This window comes from Apodemus sylvaticus, chromosome 6 (genome assembly GCF_947179515.1).
Source record: "Apodemus sylvaticus chromosome 6, mApoSyl1.1, whole genome shotgun sequence".
NCBI lineage: Eukaryota > Metazoa > Chordata > Mammalia > Rodentia > Muridae > Apodemus > Apodemus sylvaticus.
Window position 1 is genome coordinate 49,231,962 of NC_067477.1, and position 20,172 is coordinate 49,252,133.

Consider the following 20,172-nt stretch of genomic DNA (forward strand, 5'->3'; position numbering starts at 1 on the left):
GCTCTCAAGTCTTGAGACACAGACTGTGGGACTCCCTAGACCACCTCCACTACCAGCCCACCTCTCATCCTCAGGCTTCAGCCTCACACCCAGACCCACGTCACCAACGGCCACTGTTCCCAGTTCTGAAAGCTCAGTGAGTTCTATCACCAACACTCTGGTTCCTCCTGCAGACAGCTCATGGCATCCACCATCACAGGAGCCGATTCCCCAACAGACTCCATCTTAAATTCCACTGGATTCTAGCTGGTTTTTTGGCACTTAGAGAACTCTGGCTAAACTGTGCACTAACAGATTTGAGCATGTATTTTTATTGTTATTTTAGGCCAGAATATTAAGGGGCATTTTCTTCTGTTTTGTTCCTTAATATTTTCTTGGCACCCAAAAGTGTAACTGTCCTACAGTAAATACACCATAAAGACCTGCTGAGTGACAGGCACATGAGAAACAAAACAACGTCATTACTAAAAATTTAGTTTCTCAAAACCCTGAAAAGACTGAAAAGTTTCATTTTTCAATGGAGACAACCTTATAGGGTCTAATAAATTTTATAGTGATTTGGGAAGAATAAATAACTAAATTCCAACAGTAAACTGAATTTGCTCCTTTGGAGTCCTATTAAAAAAAAAATAAAGCCAACTGTATGTTACTGTGATAACATATTATATTTAGAGCTGCTTTTCTGAGATTAATTTTAGAATATATCTCATTACATTTTTAATTAGCATTATGATTTAATATTGTTAAAGTCTTAACTACAAAACTAGGATTCTGAGACAGACTGCATAATTACATTTCCTCAGTGACCTTGCAGTCTCGTGAGCATTTACTCTAGACTAAACAGCTTCCTTCAGCTGCCCTGTGTCTGACTGCTGATGAAAGACGCTTGTTTGACAACTGCTTCAAGCGGAAACATATTTTTCCATGATTGCATAAAGAGACTTAAAGCATACCAGACTAGAGCCAGAGCAGCAGCTAAAGCACAAGGTTCACGTTGATTTGTAAGTTGACTTTTAATTCAAATACCAACAAAAACAGATATGAGTGAGTAAAAAGGGGGGGCAAGCTAGCTTAGAAATACTTCAACAATTATAGCCGAGTATAATATAGATTATGTTAATACATATAAAAACTGTACTTTGTGATATTTGTGTTTGTCCGAGTTTTTTTCTTTGCTTTAAGATACAGAACTCTGTAAAACTACTATATTAACTTAATGAGTAGCATAAGAAGTAAACCTAAAACATTGTTTGTCTGTTGTTGAGCAAGCAAGTTACATTACTTTCAACAGGCAAAGCCCTTGATCAGAGTATACATAGCATGTCATACTCTCCCTTGCAGAATTTCAAACACAATCAACAGTTAAAATTCTTTTTTTCTAGGGAAAAACACAATCACAGTGGTGGCGGATGACACAGATAGTGCTGTGACAGTGGCAGTGGCTGTGCACGCCATGTATATGTCAGAACTCATGGAAATGTGTGTGTAAAGCAGGAATGTGTAAATCATTCTTCAGCAAAGCTGCTAAGTTACACCTTCTCTTAAGTGATAGTGCTTTAAGGCATTTTAGATTGCTATCAATTATTTTATTGACAGAAACCTGAACTAGTCCATTTAAAACAAATTTAAGAACTGAAATTCAGCCTTTCATAAACACTACTTTAAACAACTATCTAGAAAAATATAACAAAGCAGGCACGCATGCACACGTGTGAACACATCATGATAATAAAATTTTTTTAAGAAGACATATACATGGCTGCTAAATACTTGAAAAGATATTCAACATCACTAGTCACCTAGGAAATGCCCACTGCTCAACTACAATGAGTGCCCATCTACATGTATTATACAGTTACCATTTAAACAAAGTGTAGAAATAAAAAATGGAACACTGGTACTCTATTCTTACTTAGGGAAGAACAACTCAGCTTTGTTGGAGAACAGTGTGGAGGTTCCTCATACAAAAACTGAAAATGAACTATCGAGTGACCCTACAACCTTTGGATCTCTATCTGAATGCAGGAAAAGCAGGCTCCTGTTGTGAACATCCCATTGGAACACCCAGCCTCACAGCCACACTATTCATCAGATCCAAGAGACAGACACCATTCACATGTCCACAGAGATAGAGGAATAAGACTGGTGTGAACATTCTGCATGCCGTATCCTGAAACAGCCTGTTATATTTTTCGACAGGACGCATATTTGAGGATATGAGCCTATGTGATATAAGCTTAGTTCTATCGCCTAGTTTACAACATTCACTAAAGAGAGATCCTATGTAATTCCATTTTATAAGATATTTAGAGTTGTCAGATCTAGGACACAAAAAAGCAGTGGGAAGGAGGGGGGATTGAGGTGTCATGTCTAGTACAGTTTTATTATTACAAAACAAAAAGTTCTAGAGATAGTACAGATGATTAACCAATCATTAACACAACAATATGAAATGACTTTGTTGATGTTTTGTCTAACCTCTACCCCACACCTACCTGGCAATAGCCAGGTATGCCCCACCCCAGAGATCTGGCCCACTATAAAAGGGGCTACTTGCCCCTCCTCTCTATCTTTGCTCTCCACTCTCCCACATACTCTCACCTCTTTGCCCCTTGGGCTCTCCCCCGCCTCACGTGGTCATGGCCGGCCTCCACTTCTCTTCTCTTCTCTTCTCTCTGTCTCTCTGTCTCTCTGTCTCTCTCTCTCTCTCTCCCTTTCTCTACCACTAACTCCCATCCCCTATTCTGAATAAACTCTATTCTATACCATGCCTGTGTGTGTGTGGTCCCTCAGGGGGCGGAGGTGCCCAGGTAAGGGCCTGCCTGGGCATCCCCTTCCCCATGCCGCTGTGCCACCCTCCCCTAACCCCCCATCCTCCTCTTTTTAAGCCCTCTCAGACTTAATAACGTTGAATTGTCCAGTCATTTTCTTAAGATAGCCTACTGTATATGTCTGTTACCTCATTAAAAGAAAACAGGTCATTTAAACATATGAAACCAGACATGTAGGATCAAAACAGGACATAAGGCAGAAGAAATATGTGAAGAGATAACAGTTAAGATCATTGCCAAATTAGAACAATAAAATGCAGATCAAACAAACTCAAACTCTTAACATTTAATGAAATTCAGTATTTTCAATTGAGTTCTTCACACTAGGCACATTGTAAGTGCTCAGTATAAAGTGACCAGTGGTAACCACAGGAGACAGTATAGATCTACAGCATTTATAGCATTATAGAAATTTCTATTGCCTAGTTAACAATATTTAAACTTTTATATTTATATTACATTTTAAAATAAGATTTGTTTTATTAACCTCATGTGCATGTGTGTGTACATGAATGTATATACATATAGTACTTGTGTTCAGTACCTGTAGACACCAGATCTATAGGTGGGTAGCTCACAATCCAATGTGGGTACTGGGAACCAAATAAAGATCCTCTATAAGATCAACAAGTGCTCTAACTGCTGAGCCATCTCTTTAGGCCACACATTTAACACACGATAGATATCATTAAGATTCTATCTACTATCAAGCTATTTTCTATTTCTTATTATTTTTCTTTTCCTATCTTTTATTATTTTCCATTTTCTTGTATGGGGGCACATGGTGTGTGTGTGTGTGTGTGTGTGTGTCAATGTTTACATGTGGGTGATCATATATGTGGAGGTCAATGTTGCTATTAAAAATCAAGCACTATCATTCCTCTACTGTATTCAGTGAGACAGGGTTTCTCATCAGGAGATCAACTCCAGAGCTTGCCAATAAAGCTGGTCCTATTAGTCAGCTTGCTCTGAGATCCTTTATCTCTACTAGTTGAAACTAGAATTTCAAGTGGGTTACCGCACTCACCTGCATTTATGAGATGTCTAGGAATCGTAACTCTTGACTTCATGCACATGAAGCAAGCTTTTTAACTGTTGAGCCATCTTCTTTGTCCTAATTACAGTTCATATGAACTTATTGTTTACTCTGGTTAGGTTAAATAGTTACTTATTCCTGTTTTGCTATAAGATGTTACAATAGTAAACTTTCTTCTCCTTCCTGTCCTTTTACCACTACTGAGGTCACTCAGATGGCTCAGAGGCTAACAACCTGAATGCAAACCCATGTGGTGGAAGAGGAGAACTGACCCTCCTCACCTCCACTGAGCACTATGGTACCACAGCACACGGTATTCTCTCTCTTAATCTCTCTCCTCTCTCTTTCAATACATAAATATTTTTAACCCAAACCACTTTAATTTTCCATGTAATAAACCCAACGATGCACTTCTATTATTTATGATCATTTCTATGATCTCATAAATGTAGTTTTTATAACAAATTTATAAGAAAATGTAAAACTCTTTAACAGAGGAGAGACTGTTTTAAATACTTAATCTTTACTGACATTAAAGATTCTACGGAAAGATTAAAACGATAGTTCTGGCTGTTGGTGATTCAGCCAAAGTTTTCTAAACCAACATCTGTGCTACATGAACTTTTCTGTATTATAAAATATAATATTCTTGGGGCTAGAAGGATAATATCTCAGTGAGTGAAGTACTTGCCATACACGCATGGGTATCTGAGTGCAATCACTAGAACTAATGCGAAAGTTCAGATGTGCTACCTGCTAGTAATCCCACTGGAGAGGTGATGCAGGTTAGCCTGATCAGTGAGGCCCATGTCCATGTCCCAGTGAGCTATCCTGTCTCAAAAGACAAAGTCGATGGCTTCTGAAGAATAGCACCCAGGGTTGACCTCTAGTGCATGTGTGTCTTATGTCCTCATGCAGTAAAACATGTAGCATATTATAAATATAATATTATAAATTATAAATAAATTTGCTGCCTCGAGGGAGTTTTAGATTCTCTATTTTGTTGGCTTCATATTTAGAGGTCATAAGAATTTAAGAGAACACAGAGCTAAATTTTATCAATCCTTAAGAGCCTCCCAATAGTGGATGTGATGGTTTGTATTTGCTTGGTCCAGGGAGTGGCACTATTTGGAGGTGTAGCCTTGTTGGAGTAGATGTGGCTTTGTTGGAATAGGTGTGTCACTGTGGTGTGGGCTTTAATACCCTAGACCTCGCTCGCTGCCTGGAAGTCAGTACTCTGCTAGCAGCCTTCAGATAAAGACTTACTATGCTTGCCTATATGCTACCATGTTCCTGCCTTGATGACAATGGACTGAACCTCTGAACCTGTAAACCAGCCCAATTAAATGTTGTCCTTATAAGACTTGCCTTGATTGCCGGGCGGTAATGGTGCACACCTTTAATCCCAGCACTTGGGAGGCAGAAGCAAGTGAATTTCTGAGTTCAAAGCCAGCCTGGTCTACAAAGTAAGTTCCAGGACAGCCAGGGCTATACAGAGAAACCCTTTCTCAAAAAATCAAAAAAAAAAAAAAAATCAAAAAAAAAAAAAAAAAAATACTTGCCTTGGTCATGGTGTCTCTTCACAACAGTAAAACCCTAACTAAGACAGTGGATAATCAAATAAAATGTCATTTTTACTTTAGGTCTATCTTGGAGCCTCAATAATGATATGCAGATATTATACATCATTTCAAGGTGTTGGTTTTAACCTGAGGACACATGTAGGTTTTATTATGTTTGCTATTTCTTATCTCTGCTATAGTCTTTAATTACTTGGCCTCATTTTATGCATTGCTTTTATTTTTTATATTATATTCTTTTGTTAAAAAACACAATTTTTGAACCAGTCTTCTATTCAATAGTTTACACTGGAAAAAAAAAAAAAAAAACAGACCAAAAAGAGATTCTGTGCATCCAGCCTCATCTGCGTCTAGACTTCCAGTGTACATACATGGATACTGCATTTGCTCTCCTGACAGACTATCGCTATTGCTCACAAATGTCATGATCTCAAGTTCATTTCACAAAAGGAAACACACAACCGCTAGCCACTGTCCAGTCCTACACTATACCTATGGAAAATACCTCAGGTCACAAAAATCTACTTTCAGCATAGCATAAATAGAAGGCAGTGACTAAATCTATTAATTTTTAAAGGAAGGTACTAAATTTATATTTTCACTGGCTTATTATTTACTAAGGTAATTAGTCTTCAATTCAAAGAAGCAAGTGATAAGCGAATGGCCACTTCAAATATGTGTGCCAAAGACAGCCTCAGAAGCCTACATTCCATTCCTGAACTCAAGAACCTAGTGAAGGCACTGAAAAGTCGATATATATTGAATAAAACTTAACTTAGAATTAAGTATTACTTAATTTTAAGAAACAGGATTAAGTTCTATAAGTAAAGTCCCAAGAATCACAGAAAGTGCTTCTGATGCTTACCCAAGCCTTCCTAACAGCTCTTGCTCAGGAACTTGTGGTCCACAGGTCTCTATCTGCAGGGGCTGGTATTCATAGAGAGCTTCTTCAAGCTTTTGGATTGGTGCTAATGAAATCTGTTGACCCTGTAAGAGAAATAAAAAAAAAAAAATACATTTTAATAATATGCCATATTGCCATTTGTAGTAACTTTAAAGATGATTAGAGAGATGACTCAGCAGTGATGATTACTCACTGTTCTTGTGGAAGATAGTTCAGTTCCCAGCACCCACACTGGGCAGCTCACAACTACCTGTAACCCCAGTTCCCGAGGATCCAGCACCCTCTCCTGGTCTCTGGAGACACTGTACTCGTGTATTCCCACATACTGATACATACAAATAATCAAAAATGTAAAATAAAGTCTTTTAAAAATTAAAAAAATAAGCTATTAGGGTTATTATTCTATGAGTATAATGGTTTACCATCACAAACATTCTATAATCAATATAATTTAATTTAATGAAAGAAAATGAAACCTATCATTAAATATAAATTTTGTTTAAATCAGTATTATTGTTTATTATCAATAGAACTAAGCAAAATAGAAGTATGGTCCAACCTTACATTTTCTACTTTCTATAAAATACTATGACAGATTTGATAATCAGTGTTTTGTTTTATTTTTAAGTTCTAACTAGGGAATGGGGCTAATAAAATTACTTCTGCAAACTGCTGTCACATGTCTTAGTTCTTTACAATAAAGTCAAGCTTACTAAATGAGTACTATATGCACATACATACACATACAATATAAAAAATGTATTTCTCTTTTCTAGTGTGCCTGAAGAGAGTGACAGTGTACTCACCTATATAAATAAAATCTTAAAATTTATGATAAAAACTAAACTCAATTGAACAATTAGGTATTTTTCTGAGAAGAAAGAACTACTAGGTCAGTACCCAAGGATCACACCTAATACAAGTGTATAAAATCAAACATCACTCAGCCATCTACATATGATTTCCAAATTGGCTTTCTAACATTTGATCCATCTTTTCAAGAAAAATACAATAAAAATAAAAACTGTTATCTACTTAAATTCAGACCATGACATAATAAGTTATATGAAGAAACACATAAGGTTTTAAGTGAGTAATGGCCAACGGGTGTTTTATGGCAAAAGACTGGTAAATAGCTCAGCAGGTAAAGGCTCTCCAGAATACACATGTGAAAAGAAGGAACCAGCTAATGAAAAGCTGTCCTCTGACCTGTTTATATGCACTATGGCACTCTTGTGTACATACATACATACATACATACATACATACATACATACATACATGCACCAGCCACCAGCAGGAGAACTTAAGTGCCTTTCAGCACCAGCCAAGCAAGGAAAGACAACTGCTGAAACAGGACGACATGCCACTGAAGACCTGGGTGCCTCAGACATGTAGTTGATGGAGCTTGGCTGTCAATTTGACTGGATCTAAAATTCAACTAAGCAGAAAGGCTCTAATCACACTTGTGAGGGATTTTTCTCTACTAGGTTAAAGTGGGAAGACATACTCACAATGCAAGGAACACTAGCATGTATGTAAGCAGATCTGAAAGAAAAGCATTTGCTTTTTGCCTGACTGCCTTTGCATCTCCCTGGTGAGTCCATCTACCCCATTTCCAAGTCCATTCACACATTCTCAAGTCTACCCACCCCATCCTAGAGTCCATTCAACCAGCTCTTGAGGTTATCCACCACTCTAAAATCCATCCACCTAGTTCCCCAGTCCATCTACCCAGTTCTCAAGTCCAGCCCCTGCTGCCAGTGCTCTAACTGCTGTTACTAATCCTCCAAGAACATCAGAACCCAGCTTCTGCCTTTCAGTATGGACTGAAGACCAGCAGCTGTTGAGGAACACTCCAGCACCTGATTGAGACTGCTGGGGCACACTCCCTGGTAGACGGACCACCTATGGCTTTCCAGCCTCTCCCATATGATAACAGCCATTGCAGGCCTACTCAGACTTCAATATGTAAACAGTCTGATAAGTTACCTTTTTATGTATACTACTATTGGCTCTGTCCATCTAAAGAACACTCACTAATATACTTACAGATGTTTTAAAGAGAAAGGGAGGGATAAAATAATATCAAAGGGAGAAGCGGGGGAGCCCTTTCCTCTCAGCTCTCAACCAGGCGGTACACAAGAGCCCATGATGGAAAGGTCCCTCCTGAGTTGGCATCTTGGTAACGCTAGACTCTCAGTGAATCATACTCTCTAGAAATCCCAAGAAGTATTGAGATCAAATACTGAAACCTGGCCAGCAGAATTACCTGCTTACCTTGGGGACAAACCACACACTGTTCAGTTGGATAGAAACCTGGTCAGAGACAGTCTGCAAAGGACCAGACTCGGGTTCCAAGCAGTGTGTCAGTACTATGAAGGACTGCATAGATGTGGAGTCAATATTCACACCCAAACACCTGAAGGACAAATCAGAGCAGTAACCAGTGTCTAAGACCCAACCCTGAGTAGTGCTTCACTAACACAACAAATATGATCTGTAGGATCACCCAGGGTGGAACAAGCATCTGCGAATCAGAAACAAGAGCTGAAGTGATAAGAAACTACATTAAGGACTCCATTGGAGTCTGGTCCCCTCTCTCCATAATAATCCCTTTATTTATTTACGCCCAGTGTTAGGTCAGCAGGTCAGCTCCATCCTGTGCTGTTCTCACCCACAGTTCCTCCTTCCTCCCTCCCACTCTTCCCACTCTTCCTTTCCTTCCCTTTCTTTCCTTTTGATAGGATTTACTAAAGAATTTAAGCTGGCCTTGACTGCAAGCTCACCATATCTCTGTCTCCTAAGAGATGAGACTGTTGAGGGTTACTTGAATCCATTCCTCTGCTTTCTCTCTCTTGGTCTTGACCAGAAACAACTCCCTCACTCCCACGCTGCCTCCCTCTCCCCCTCCCCCTCCCCCCCCCACCTCTCTCTCTCTCTCTCTCTCTCTCTCTCTCTCTCTCTCTCTCTCTCTCTCTCTCTCTCTCTCTCTTTCTCTCTCTCTCTCGTTCTCTCACCCCCAATCCTGCTTGGTTTTTTGAGACAGGGTTCTCTGTGTACCCTTGGCTGTCCTGGAACTTACTCTCTATAGACCAGGATGACCTTGAACTTAGAGAATCGCCTGCCTTTGCCTTCCAAGTGAGGGGATTAAAGATGAGAGCCAGCCACCATTCCCAGCCCTATCAAAGTGTCAATGTCATTCTTTTTAAGTTTAATATTGTTTAAGATTTATTTTTTTAATATTGTTTAAGATTTATTTTTTCTTTTAATTACGTGTTATGTGTGTGTGTGTAGTACACATAAATACAGATGCCTGAGAAGTCCAGAGGGGTATCAGATCCCCTCTGGAGCTGGACTTCCGGGTGATTGTGAACGGCAGCCTGATGGATGCTGGGACCCCAACTCTGGTCCCCTGCAAGAACATTAAGTTCTCTTTACCACTGAAGCGTCTCTAGTTTCTTGACACCCAGCAATAAAAATAATCTGAATGACCATCAACTCATGAACGAATAAACAGAATGTAGTACAGTCGTCACACAGCATGGAGAGGAATGTTAGAATGAAGACTGGATATGTGCTACAACATAGATGAACTGCAGGACAGCGTACTCTAATGGCTTTTATGTATATGAAATGTCCAGAAAGGACAAAACTGCAGAGACAATGTGCACACTATGATTGTTACAGGCTAGGAGCACTGGCTGTACTGTAATTCCTAATGAGTGTAAGTTACCTTCTTAAGATAATAAAAATATCTTCAGTTTGACTTACAGAAATTGCTGCAGTATTCTGTAAACTAATTAAAATTCATTGAATAATAAAATCTAAATAAATATAGGATAATAGAACTGTATTTTTTTAAGAGTTTAAAGCAGTCAAATCAATCAGTATTTCTATTTTAAAATCCAGGTAGGAGTGTTCAGTGAAGTTAGCTAGGAATATAAAATAAAGCCAAGAGAAGCTATGTTATCTTCAGCATCAAGTAACAAATGAAATTAAGAATAAATAAGATTGGAAGAGGAGAAAATATATGAAGAGTGGGGTTGATACACGGAGTCTTAAAAATATCAATACTGAGCTTGGAGAGATCGTCGGGAGGACAGGAGCACCTGCTACTCCTCCAGAGGCCTGGGTGGTAATCTGTAGAGTGTGTTTCAGCAAAGGAAATGTGCCTACTTGTATTGTTAGGGCTATTTAAATGACACGGGAAGAACAATGGCAATGAAGGTCTCTGTAACTCGCTCCTCTTACGATAGTTAATATATTAAATTCAGCACAGTATGTTGTATGGCTATGAAAGTGGGATCAAGAACTTTTCACTCCCTGGGCATTGTGTCACCTTAATTCTAAGGCTACTACCAAAGACGAATCTACAAAAAACTTTTGAGAAAAAACAAATAAGGTATTTCTGTACTGTTTCTATTCTGGTAAATGACCTACTAAATTAAAGATGTATATGTGTAGATATGAATATATGTGTTGGTATAGATCTTTAATGTTTTAAGAAGTAAGCAAACTGAAAGAATATGCCTCTCACTGTGTACAGGCTACTTATCAGAGTCACGTTTCTGCAGTAGTTCGGGTATTTTCAACTTATTTTAAGAACAAGCAGAGTAATTTCTATGCTTTGCTGTTCCGGTCACTCTGGGATGTTGCCAGCCTGTCATCACTGTAACAGCTGCACGGTAATAACTTCCTGCTAAACCATCATTTCACGGTAGGAACAATTCATCTCCATCCCTGACAGGCACACAGAAATGACTTTTTCTCGTTATTTTTCAAAATTTACAGTAACTGTCAAAGGACAAATGGAGGGCAGGGGTCTGAAGGCTGAAAGGGGAACTATATACTTATGCTGGTGTTGTCTCTCAAATTGAATAAACTGAGGCAAACTGTTGGAGTTCTCTTAATTTCATTTTTGTTATCTATAATGAGGTTGGGGAGGGGAGGTCAGAACACCAGGGTAGCCTGCTAGGAATCCGTGACTACTAAGCAGAAAAAACCCACTGCCTGTCCAAATATCATAAAAACAAACACAGTTTTCCCTCCAACTGAATATATGTCTGGTTTACATATTAAAAAACAAACAAACAGAAAAAACAAGAACTTATATCTGCATTTCCCAAATCTCTACTACAATCAACAAACAAGGTAAATGTTTTAGAATGGGTAGAATATAACTTTAAACAAATACTACTTTTTAAGCATTCTAATAATGACTTATTCCTAGAATCAGTCTTTATGACACTTCATGTTTTAAAACATATTAGCCAACAACCTAAAAAGTTTCCTTCTCAAAATACATTTGCAAAGTACAAAAGGAGGTCTCAGCCTGTATACACTATAAGCAATGCTCATATTTTGAAAATATGCTTCAAACTATCAAAGAATTCCTAACATCTAGCTGAGCTTATACTTCTTCATCATTAGCAATCAAATGGTCCTAAGGAGCTATATCTTTTTGGCAAAGACAAGATTTTAATGTTTCTAGAAAATTGGCTCTGAAATATCTGTCTACTATAGGGAACAATTTTGTCATACAAATCCAATTGTAACGTTCACTTTCAAAACTCATCATTTAGTGTTCAAACACTATACAGAATACTGTTCTTTAATAATATCTCAATTCTACTTTTAGGTATGTATTGGTATACCAATATAAACTATGGCAAAGAAGAGTTTCAAAATAAAAAGTAACTTATTTAGGAGTGAGAGGTTCGGTGGTGCCTACCTGTGGGCTGAGTATTCAGGGAGGAGTAGGAGGATCACAGGAAGCCTGGTCACTATGGAGGCCAGGGCTACATAGCAAGACCTCATCTCAAGGGAGGGAAGCGGGGAGGGAGGGAAGAGAGAACCCATGGAATTTATTTGCTTTATTTTTGTTGTTTTAAGTTTATTTTCCTTGGGCACTGACAAACAACACAGTGTTGAGAGAACTGTTTTTAATCCCTTCTCTGATGCTTGTCTTACTGCTGCTAGACTAGAATTTGGTGCCAAGAGGACACAGTGTCCAGCAAATCATGTCTGTTTCTATAAAAAGACCAGAAAAGAAAAACATCAAGGGAGACTATCTGGTGAGACAGAAACCTCTTTCCTTAAAAGAATGTGCTAATTGTATATATTTAAAAAAAAAAATACAGTATTTGCCAGAAATTTCAAAATGAGCTTTTTAGGCATACAACATCTTAACTGATTTGCTGTTATTTCCTTTAAGAATAATTTTCAAGAAGACGTTGTTATTTTGACACCAAAAGTGAACTAATAGTTAGCCAGTGATAATGACAACTTGCACATATATTTACAATTCTGATTGCAATAAAATATAAAATTGGGGCCGGGTGGTGGTGGTGCACGCCTGTAATCCCAGCACTTGGGAGGCAGAGGCAGGCAGATTTCTGAGTTCAAGGCCAGCCTGGTCTACAGAGTGAGTTCCAGGACAGCCAGGGCTACACAGAGAAACCCTGTGTCAAAAAAAAAAATATATATATATATATATATATATATAATTGGTTCATGCAAAGTTACCTAAATGCACCTTTACTCTGTAAGCAAAACAAAACAAACAAAATATATTTCAGTAAAAACATAGTAAGAAGCTATAAACACTGAGTTATACATACTCCATGACTGATGCAATGCTTGATACATTAGGAATGTTTATTTCAAGAATGAACAGGTGTTTTTGTAACAGCGCTTTCAATCCTCTACCTCACCCACCCAAATAATGTATGACAGATCTCTTGCTTCTATTTAAGGGCTTTTGAACTACAGAATGAATAACTACTGTACAGGTGTTATTCTTTTGTTAGGTGTTATATCACAAAAGCAATACAAATAACTAATACCCCTACCTAGGTTTGGGGTTGTTTTTTTTTTTTAAGTTTTTAAGTTTTTGTTTGGTTTTTGTTTTTGTTTTGTTTTGTTTGTTTCTTTGGTTGATTAGGTGGTTTTGGTTTTGATTTTTTTTTTTTTTTGAGACTGGGTTTCTCTGTGTAGCCCTGGATATCCTGGAATTTGTTCTGTAAATCAGGCTGGCCTCAAACTCACAGAGCTTTATTTGTCTCTTACCTCTGCCCAAGTGGTAACATTAAAGGTATGCACCACCACTGCCCAGCAAGATTTTTTTTTAAAATATGCATTATGTATATGTCTGGGGATCATGGAGGCCAGGAAATAACACTGGCTCTTCTAGAACTGGAGTACATAAATAAAATCTCTTTCTGTTTTTTGACATGGTTTCTCTAGAATGGCTGTCCTAGAACTCATTCTGTAGACCAGGCTAACCTCAAACTTAGATCTGCCTTCTAAGTGCTGGGACTAAAGGTGTTTGTAACAAGCCACTAAGCAGGTGCTAGGAACTAACCCCAGGTCCTCTGCAAGAGCGGTTAGTGCTCCTTACTGTGGAGTCACCTCTCTAGACCTTTACCCAGATTTTAAACCCTCACTGCCAGAGATACTAAGCATGCATCTATCACAGAAACATAATTCACTAATCAAATATTTAGCACATGGTAGACACTGTGAATCTATAACATAACTAAACCTGCTTTCAAATATTTATCAACATGTACAAATTAATGTGCCACAATATGAATTGTAGCCATTAATTATAAAGTATAAGGTTCTTATTTATATATCAATATATAGGTTCTTTTAAGATGAAAATAAGATGTCATTGGCAGAAAATATTTACAATCATTTCTAAAATACATTTAGACTTAGGCAAACTACATCAATACTGAGAAATAAACTAACTTTTATACTTAATATTTTTTCTTAGATGTTTAGTTTTCTTTGTATAATAAAAAACAATCTCTTCCTCTAACAGAAGTCATCAACATAAATTGATGACTTGTCACTCATTATAAATTCTATACATTTTTGATCAACAAGACTATTTAAACTAAGAAGAAGAACTCCTAGCAATGTTGCAATAAAGTGCCTTTAGGGAGCCTCTTGGCTAATGGGCTCCTTAGGCTGCATCTCACCGACCCTGTGACAGCGCTTCATGTTTACTCCATGATTACTCAGGCGGCACAGGAGGCATAGTCCTTTCAGCTGCCATCCGAGAGCCTATGTGTCACTCAGCAGAAGTGTGGCTCACACAAATGCAAAGGCATCTAGACGGTCACATGGTTTGCTTTAGATTTTGTTTTTTATTTTAATTCTGGGGGATAAATCTAATTTTATTCTATAGACTTCCTTTTATCAGAAAAACAAACATAAATTGAAGAGATGTATACTTAGTAAAACAGTAACCTAAGGGCAATGAAAAACCTAACTTTCAAGTGCTTCTAACTTTTACAGCTTGGTATTTTAACGCTGGTAAGCATGAACATATGACCAGTTGCTAGGACAGGTGCTGCCGCCAATCAGCTGCCCTTGCTGGAACACATTCTACAGATTACCACTTAATCTCCCACCGACAGCAACGGCTGCCTGTTCCTTTGCTATAATCACAACTGAAAATAAACATGGTCACCAAAACAAGAAAAAGTATTCAGATATAACTTTGGGCAAAACACAGCTCAGCCTACTTCTGCATCTACTTATTTCCTTCTGTGGCTTTCTGGAATTCCTTCTATTAAAGCTAAGGCTTCCTTACCTGGCTCTCACCACTTCTCCACAAGCTATTTCTGAAAGATAGATAGATAGATAGATAGATAGATAGATAGATAGATAGATAGATAGATAGAGGATGGATGGATGGATGGATGGACCGACGGACAGACAGACAAACAGGGGCAGGCAGATGATAGATAAACATACGGATGACCTAAGATTCTCGAGGAAAGAGTTATGTTAGTATTGTAATACCGTATTTTCTTTGCTGCTGTTGTTAAACTGATCCTATCAAAATCAAGAGAAATCGGACTTGGTGAAGATATGTACCTTCTCATATCTCATGACATCTGATCTTGCACTAGAACTAATCTACAATCCTCTGTCCTCATCATAAGAAACTGTTCTTATACAATATCTCATCCCACTAAACACAATTAGAATTACCAAATAAAGCACTTTTCTACATCAGGGACATTATGATAAACATAGTCGGAAGAACTTTAAGATCTGCTACAAGGTGCTGATGAAGTGACTTTAAGTCCATTTAGAAACAGACTGGGAACTGCACTCATTGTTTACTTTTATGATCTAACTATACTTTTAATGCTTGAAGTTAACACCGATTCTCAAATAGCAAGCAGCACTAGGTTCTACGGTGTTTTTAAAGCCACTCTGACTCTGTTGCACAGGCCTGTGACCTCCACTGTGACCTCTACAAAGCAGTTGTATGCTTTGCTGTGGTGCAAATCCTCACAGACAAGTTGAACCTGTTCTCTTTGGCACAGAGCCCTTTTACTGAACACACAGCTGAGATTTATTATAAAAGGGGAACTGAGGGGCATTATTTCACAACATTTATCCTTCACATATAGCCAAGCATAATCTTTTACAACCTTTGAAGTCTCTTAAATAAACAGACCATCTCTTAATTACAATATTTCTTATTTGTCACTAATTGCAAGACATATTAAGATTCATTTTACACTGGGAAAAAAACTAGCACACAAAGCTATGTACTAAAGGTTGTGAAAATTGGTCAGTTAACATATTTGAAGCAATAGCACTCTTAATCCTCAGATCCTTGAACAATACCTGCCTTGCTGTCTTTACATGGTAAAGGTTATAAAACCATTACTCTAACCTGTGCTTACAGACCATAGTATATGAAGATAGACTTGTTACTGCTTTTACTCTCACATCACTCACTGGTCTTTTAAAAACCAGAAACTTCCCATTGTTTCCGACTTTCCTTCACACTTGGTTCTTCTCCTGTGGGCCCCTCACAAACTGCTTCTACCTCAGCCTGGAGCCTGCTTAGCAGGCTCCTCCTCAGTCCTTGGAGCTCACTCTTCTCTAGGGACAGGAGACTCTCTAAGAAGTTTCTCTAATAACAGGAATTACCATACTGTTTAAATTAATTTTTCAGCACCTGATAATTACTCTAGAAAAAAGTATTGCCTTGTGAAAGAAAGAAAGAAAGAAAGAAAAAAGAAAGAAAAAAAAGAAAGAAGAGAAAAGAAAAGAGAAAAGAAAAGAGAAAAGAAAAGAAAAGAAAAGAAAAGAAAAGAAAAGAAAAGAAAAGAAAAGAAAAGAAAAGAAAAGAAAAGAAAAGAAAAGAAAAGAAAAGATGGACAAATGAACAAACCTCCTGTACTGGCAGAAGTTTCTATCCTAAAAATCAAGTTCAAACCGGCCTCTCAGCTGCTGGACATTTTAGGCTCTGAGGGACACTGAGTCAAGTGGGAATTTCCTCACTGTAATATTTCTGATATTCTCACTAACACCAAGTATACAAATTGGAAAATGCCTGTAATGCTTTTCTGGATACATTTTAAAATAATTTATTGTTAAATTATTTTGTGGTTTAAAAAAGCTAAGGACATTTGTAGGAATTAGGGGTTCACTAGCAAGTAAAATAGGCATATTCATAAACAGCACCAAATATACTTTGTCTTCGGCTAAAGAAGAAACCCCTTTCGTTAGTCGACATATTTCAGTTTCTAGAAAGGCTTTCTCAAGCAGTTTCTATCTCTACTATGTTTCCCTCTAGGGAATTAAAAATTTAGGGCTTTGGACCATTTGCTATTCACTAAGCCAGAACAACACCTTTTCTAGAAAATGTAGTCTCTCCAAGAATAAAAGCCTTAAACTTTAAATGATTTCCCATCTGTGTATGTGTGACAACAACTGCAGACGAGGCCATAAGTTTGGGAGAGAACAAGTAGAGTGCACAGAGGGACAGGAGAGAGGCAGGAAAGGGAAGAACTGATTCCATTATATTATAACCTCAAGAAATAAAAAATAATAATAAAAATTTTAAGTGTTTTACAGACATTACATCTTGAAAAAATTAAGTATATAAGAAAATTACTCACCTGAAATATTCACAACATGAATCTATTCTATAGAACAATATGAATATGAATCTATTCTATAGAACATAAAAATTGATATTCATAAAACAAACCAAACACCTATAAAATAGCTCAAAACTGATCTTAAAAACTGGAGGGGTATGTGTGTGTACATACATGGGCGTATCTACATGTATGGCATATGTGTGGGAGCCAAAGATCAACCTTAGGTTTCATTCTTCAGACTCCATCCAACTTGTTTTTTGAAACAAGGGTCTCTAACTGGCCTGGACTGCAACCAATAAAGTTACAGGAAGATTTTTTTTTCTCCACTTGCTTTGATTCTTCACACAATAGCTTTATCATCAATATATCTTCTTACCAGTAAGAAAACAAGTATGCTGTCTACTTGCCTATAGCATCCCACAGACATATGCCTTTAAAATAATACAATATTAAAGATATAGGCTTTTGACTAGGGAAATGGTTCCATGAGTAAAATTCATAACCCCAGGAAACTAACCCCAGCACCGAGAAGGGAGGGGACGGAGAGAAGAATCCCAGGGGTTCTCTGAGCCAATCTAGCTGAAAACAGCTCCAGGTTCAGTGATAAACTGTCTCAAAAACTGAGGTGGAGAGCAACTAGAGGAAGACATCTGTCTCTACTGACTCCACATGTACGCACAGAGGTCAATACACACACACACAGACAGACAGACAGACACAGACAGACAGACAGACAGACAGACAGACGGATGCACAGACGAACCGATAGAGACAAAGAATGGGGGAGCCTATGCAATCCAAAAGGTCATCCTATATCTTGAAATGTATGTACTGAACAAAGATGAACAGGGACTTTTACTAAGTCTCAGTTTTGCTTGTAAGTATATTTAAGAAATCAAATAAAATATAAAGGATTCAGCAGTGTTAAGTGCCTACAAAATGCCCTTTATCATCAGTGCTGCATCATCATCCTTATCATCATCATCAGGTGGAGGAGGGTGTTTCCTACCACCCTCACTGTCATTCAATATTCCACCACACAGAATCACTGCAGACAATCATCAATAATATCTAATGTAACCTTTATAGAATGCTTTGTAGAATAGCCTGAGATGGTGTTGCAGGCTCATAATATTTTCAGTGCAGAGGTGAGGTGAGAGCACAGATATTTCAAACAAAGTCTGAGTTACAAACTGCCTAGACAGCCTGGGCAGCATAGCAAAAACCTATCATCCCTTCCTCCCAAAAAAGCAAAAGGGGGTGGGATCTGTTTGAATAAAGTTCAAACTATCTCCCTGAAGAAAGAACACTATTAATGATAGTGTGGTCTCAGACTGACAACATATGAAGTACATTATCTTTTGGGCTCTGGGAACAATAAGGAGGGAAATTAAAGAAAACTTTGCTTTCTCTTTCTTGAGAGCATAGCTGGTACTTAGGCAACCCTTTAAAATGCTTAAACTTTTGATTTTCTTTTTCATTTTGTCCTTCACATTCCCATCTTGCACCTAGTGGCTTTCTCAGGCACTCTATGTCCCCACAACAAGATTCCCAAGAAGCTTGCCCCTCCTGCCACTGTGAAGCCTAGTATGCTCCCTGATCTTAAGCCACAACTTGAATCTACCACAAGAAAAGCTTCCTGACTTCAGTAAGGTGGAAGAGGGAGAACTGGAATCGTATGGTTTTATTTGATAAACATCTAGTTACTTCATTATTGATTTTTTAAAAAGCATTTGTAAAATAATTTTTCTTAAGCAATATATAAAGTAGTTCTTTTTAAAACAAACTAAGGATTATTTGCTTATTTTGTGTCTTGCTTAAAATTTGTGTATTTTAATTACCAACAGAAATTATCTTTATACTTTTATCCTTATAATTTTCTTTTAAAAAAGAAAAAGACAAACTCAGAACACTACCATTTCTTCAATGTGGCTTAATGAGAGCAGGACCAGGTTCCCTGTGATGAGAATTTGGGAGAGGGCAGAAAACCAGGTTACCTCAGGGTCTAGAAATAACAAAATCCAAGGGCTCTCAGAACTAGACAGGCTAGAAAAGCTCATCTACAATCTTACTAACCTTTCCATTTTTGATTCTCTCTCTAATGATCTCTCTTCTACTTATTTGATTTATTATTTATTAGATTCTCTCATCTGTCCTTGTGCATGGCCAAAGACTCACGACCTATCAGCGAAGCACTCAAGTCTACAGATATGCTCTTCTTTGTCTCCAGACAAATCTACTAAGTACATTTTCAGGCCTAGCAACTGAAAGCACCAGTCTACAAAACAAAACAAAAATCCCCTTCAACAGAGACAAAAATCTATGTGACACAGACAAAATTCTTCTAATTAAGACATAAAACCACAGCGTCTCAGAAAAGCAGACCTAGACTTCCTGTTTCATAAGACATGGTTTTGACAGCAGAGACATGTGTCCTTGCTTTGGCATCAGTCACCTGTGCCACAGAAGGCAAGAGAATGAAGGCTTGCGTAGCTTCCTTAACTCTAGTATTTCACTCAAGAAAACAAGGCTATTTCTAAACTCTGAGGTCATCTGAGGCACTGACATGCTTTGCATTCTTGTTTTTTTTGTTTTGTTTTCAGCAATTCTAATGGATTGCCAGACTGCAGTTAGTCTCATGACTAACTGCATTTAACCAAACCATATCTTCTTAGCAGAAAATCCCACAAAATATTAAGAAACAGAATTACTTTTAGAATTCTGATTATCTATAAAATGTCATTTTTATATCACCCTTTCAATGACTTATAAGTTTGTTAATAGTTTATATAAGATTGTGACATTTACTGTTAGTCTATTTACAACTTAGAACAAAAGGTTCTCCCTTCCCTCCACTCTAAAGAGCTTACGATTCTAATATAATCAAGTTCTT

General features: G+C 37.7%; 1 protein-coding gene across 1 annotated transcript in view; it reads right to left on the reverse strand.

Annotated features, from left to right (window-relative positions):
- Mnat1 (MNAT1 component of CDK activating kinase) overlaps nt 1-20,172 on the reverse strand; it is a 127,279-nt gene that overhangs the window by 37,257 nt on the left and 69,850 nt on the right. The window contains exon 7 of the mRNA XM_052185674.1: nt 6,313-6,432. Within this exon, the coding sequence (XP_052041634.1) occupies nt 6,313-6,432 (120 nt within the window). The remainder of the gene's footprint in view (nt 1-6,312; nt 6,433-20,172) is intronic.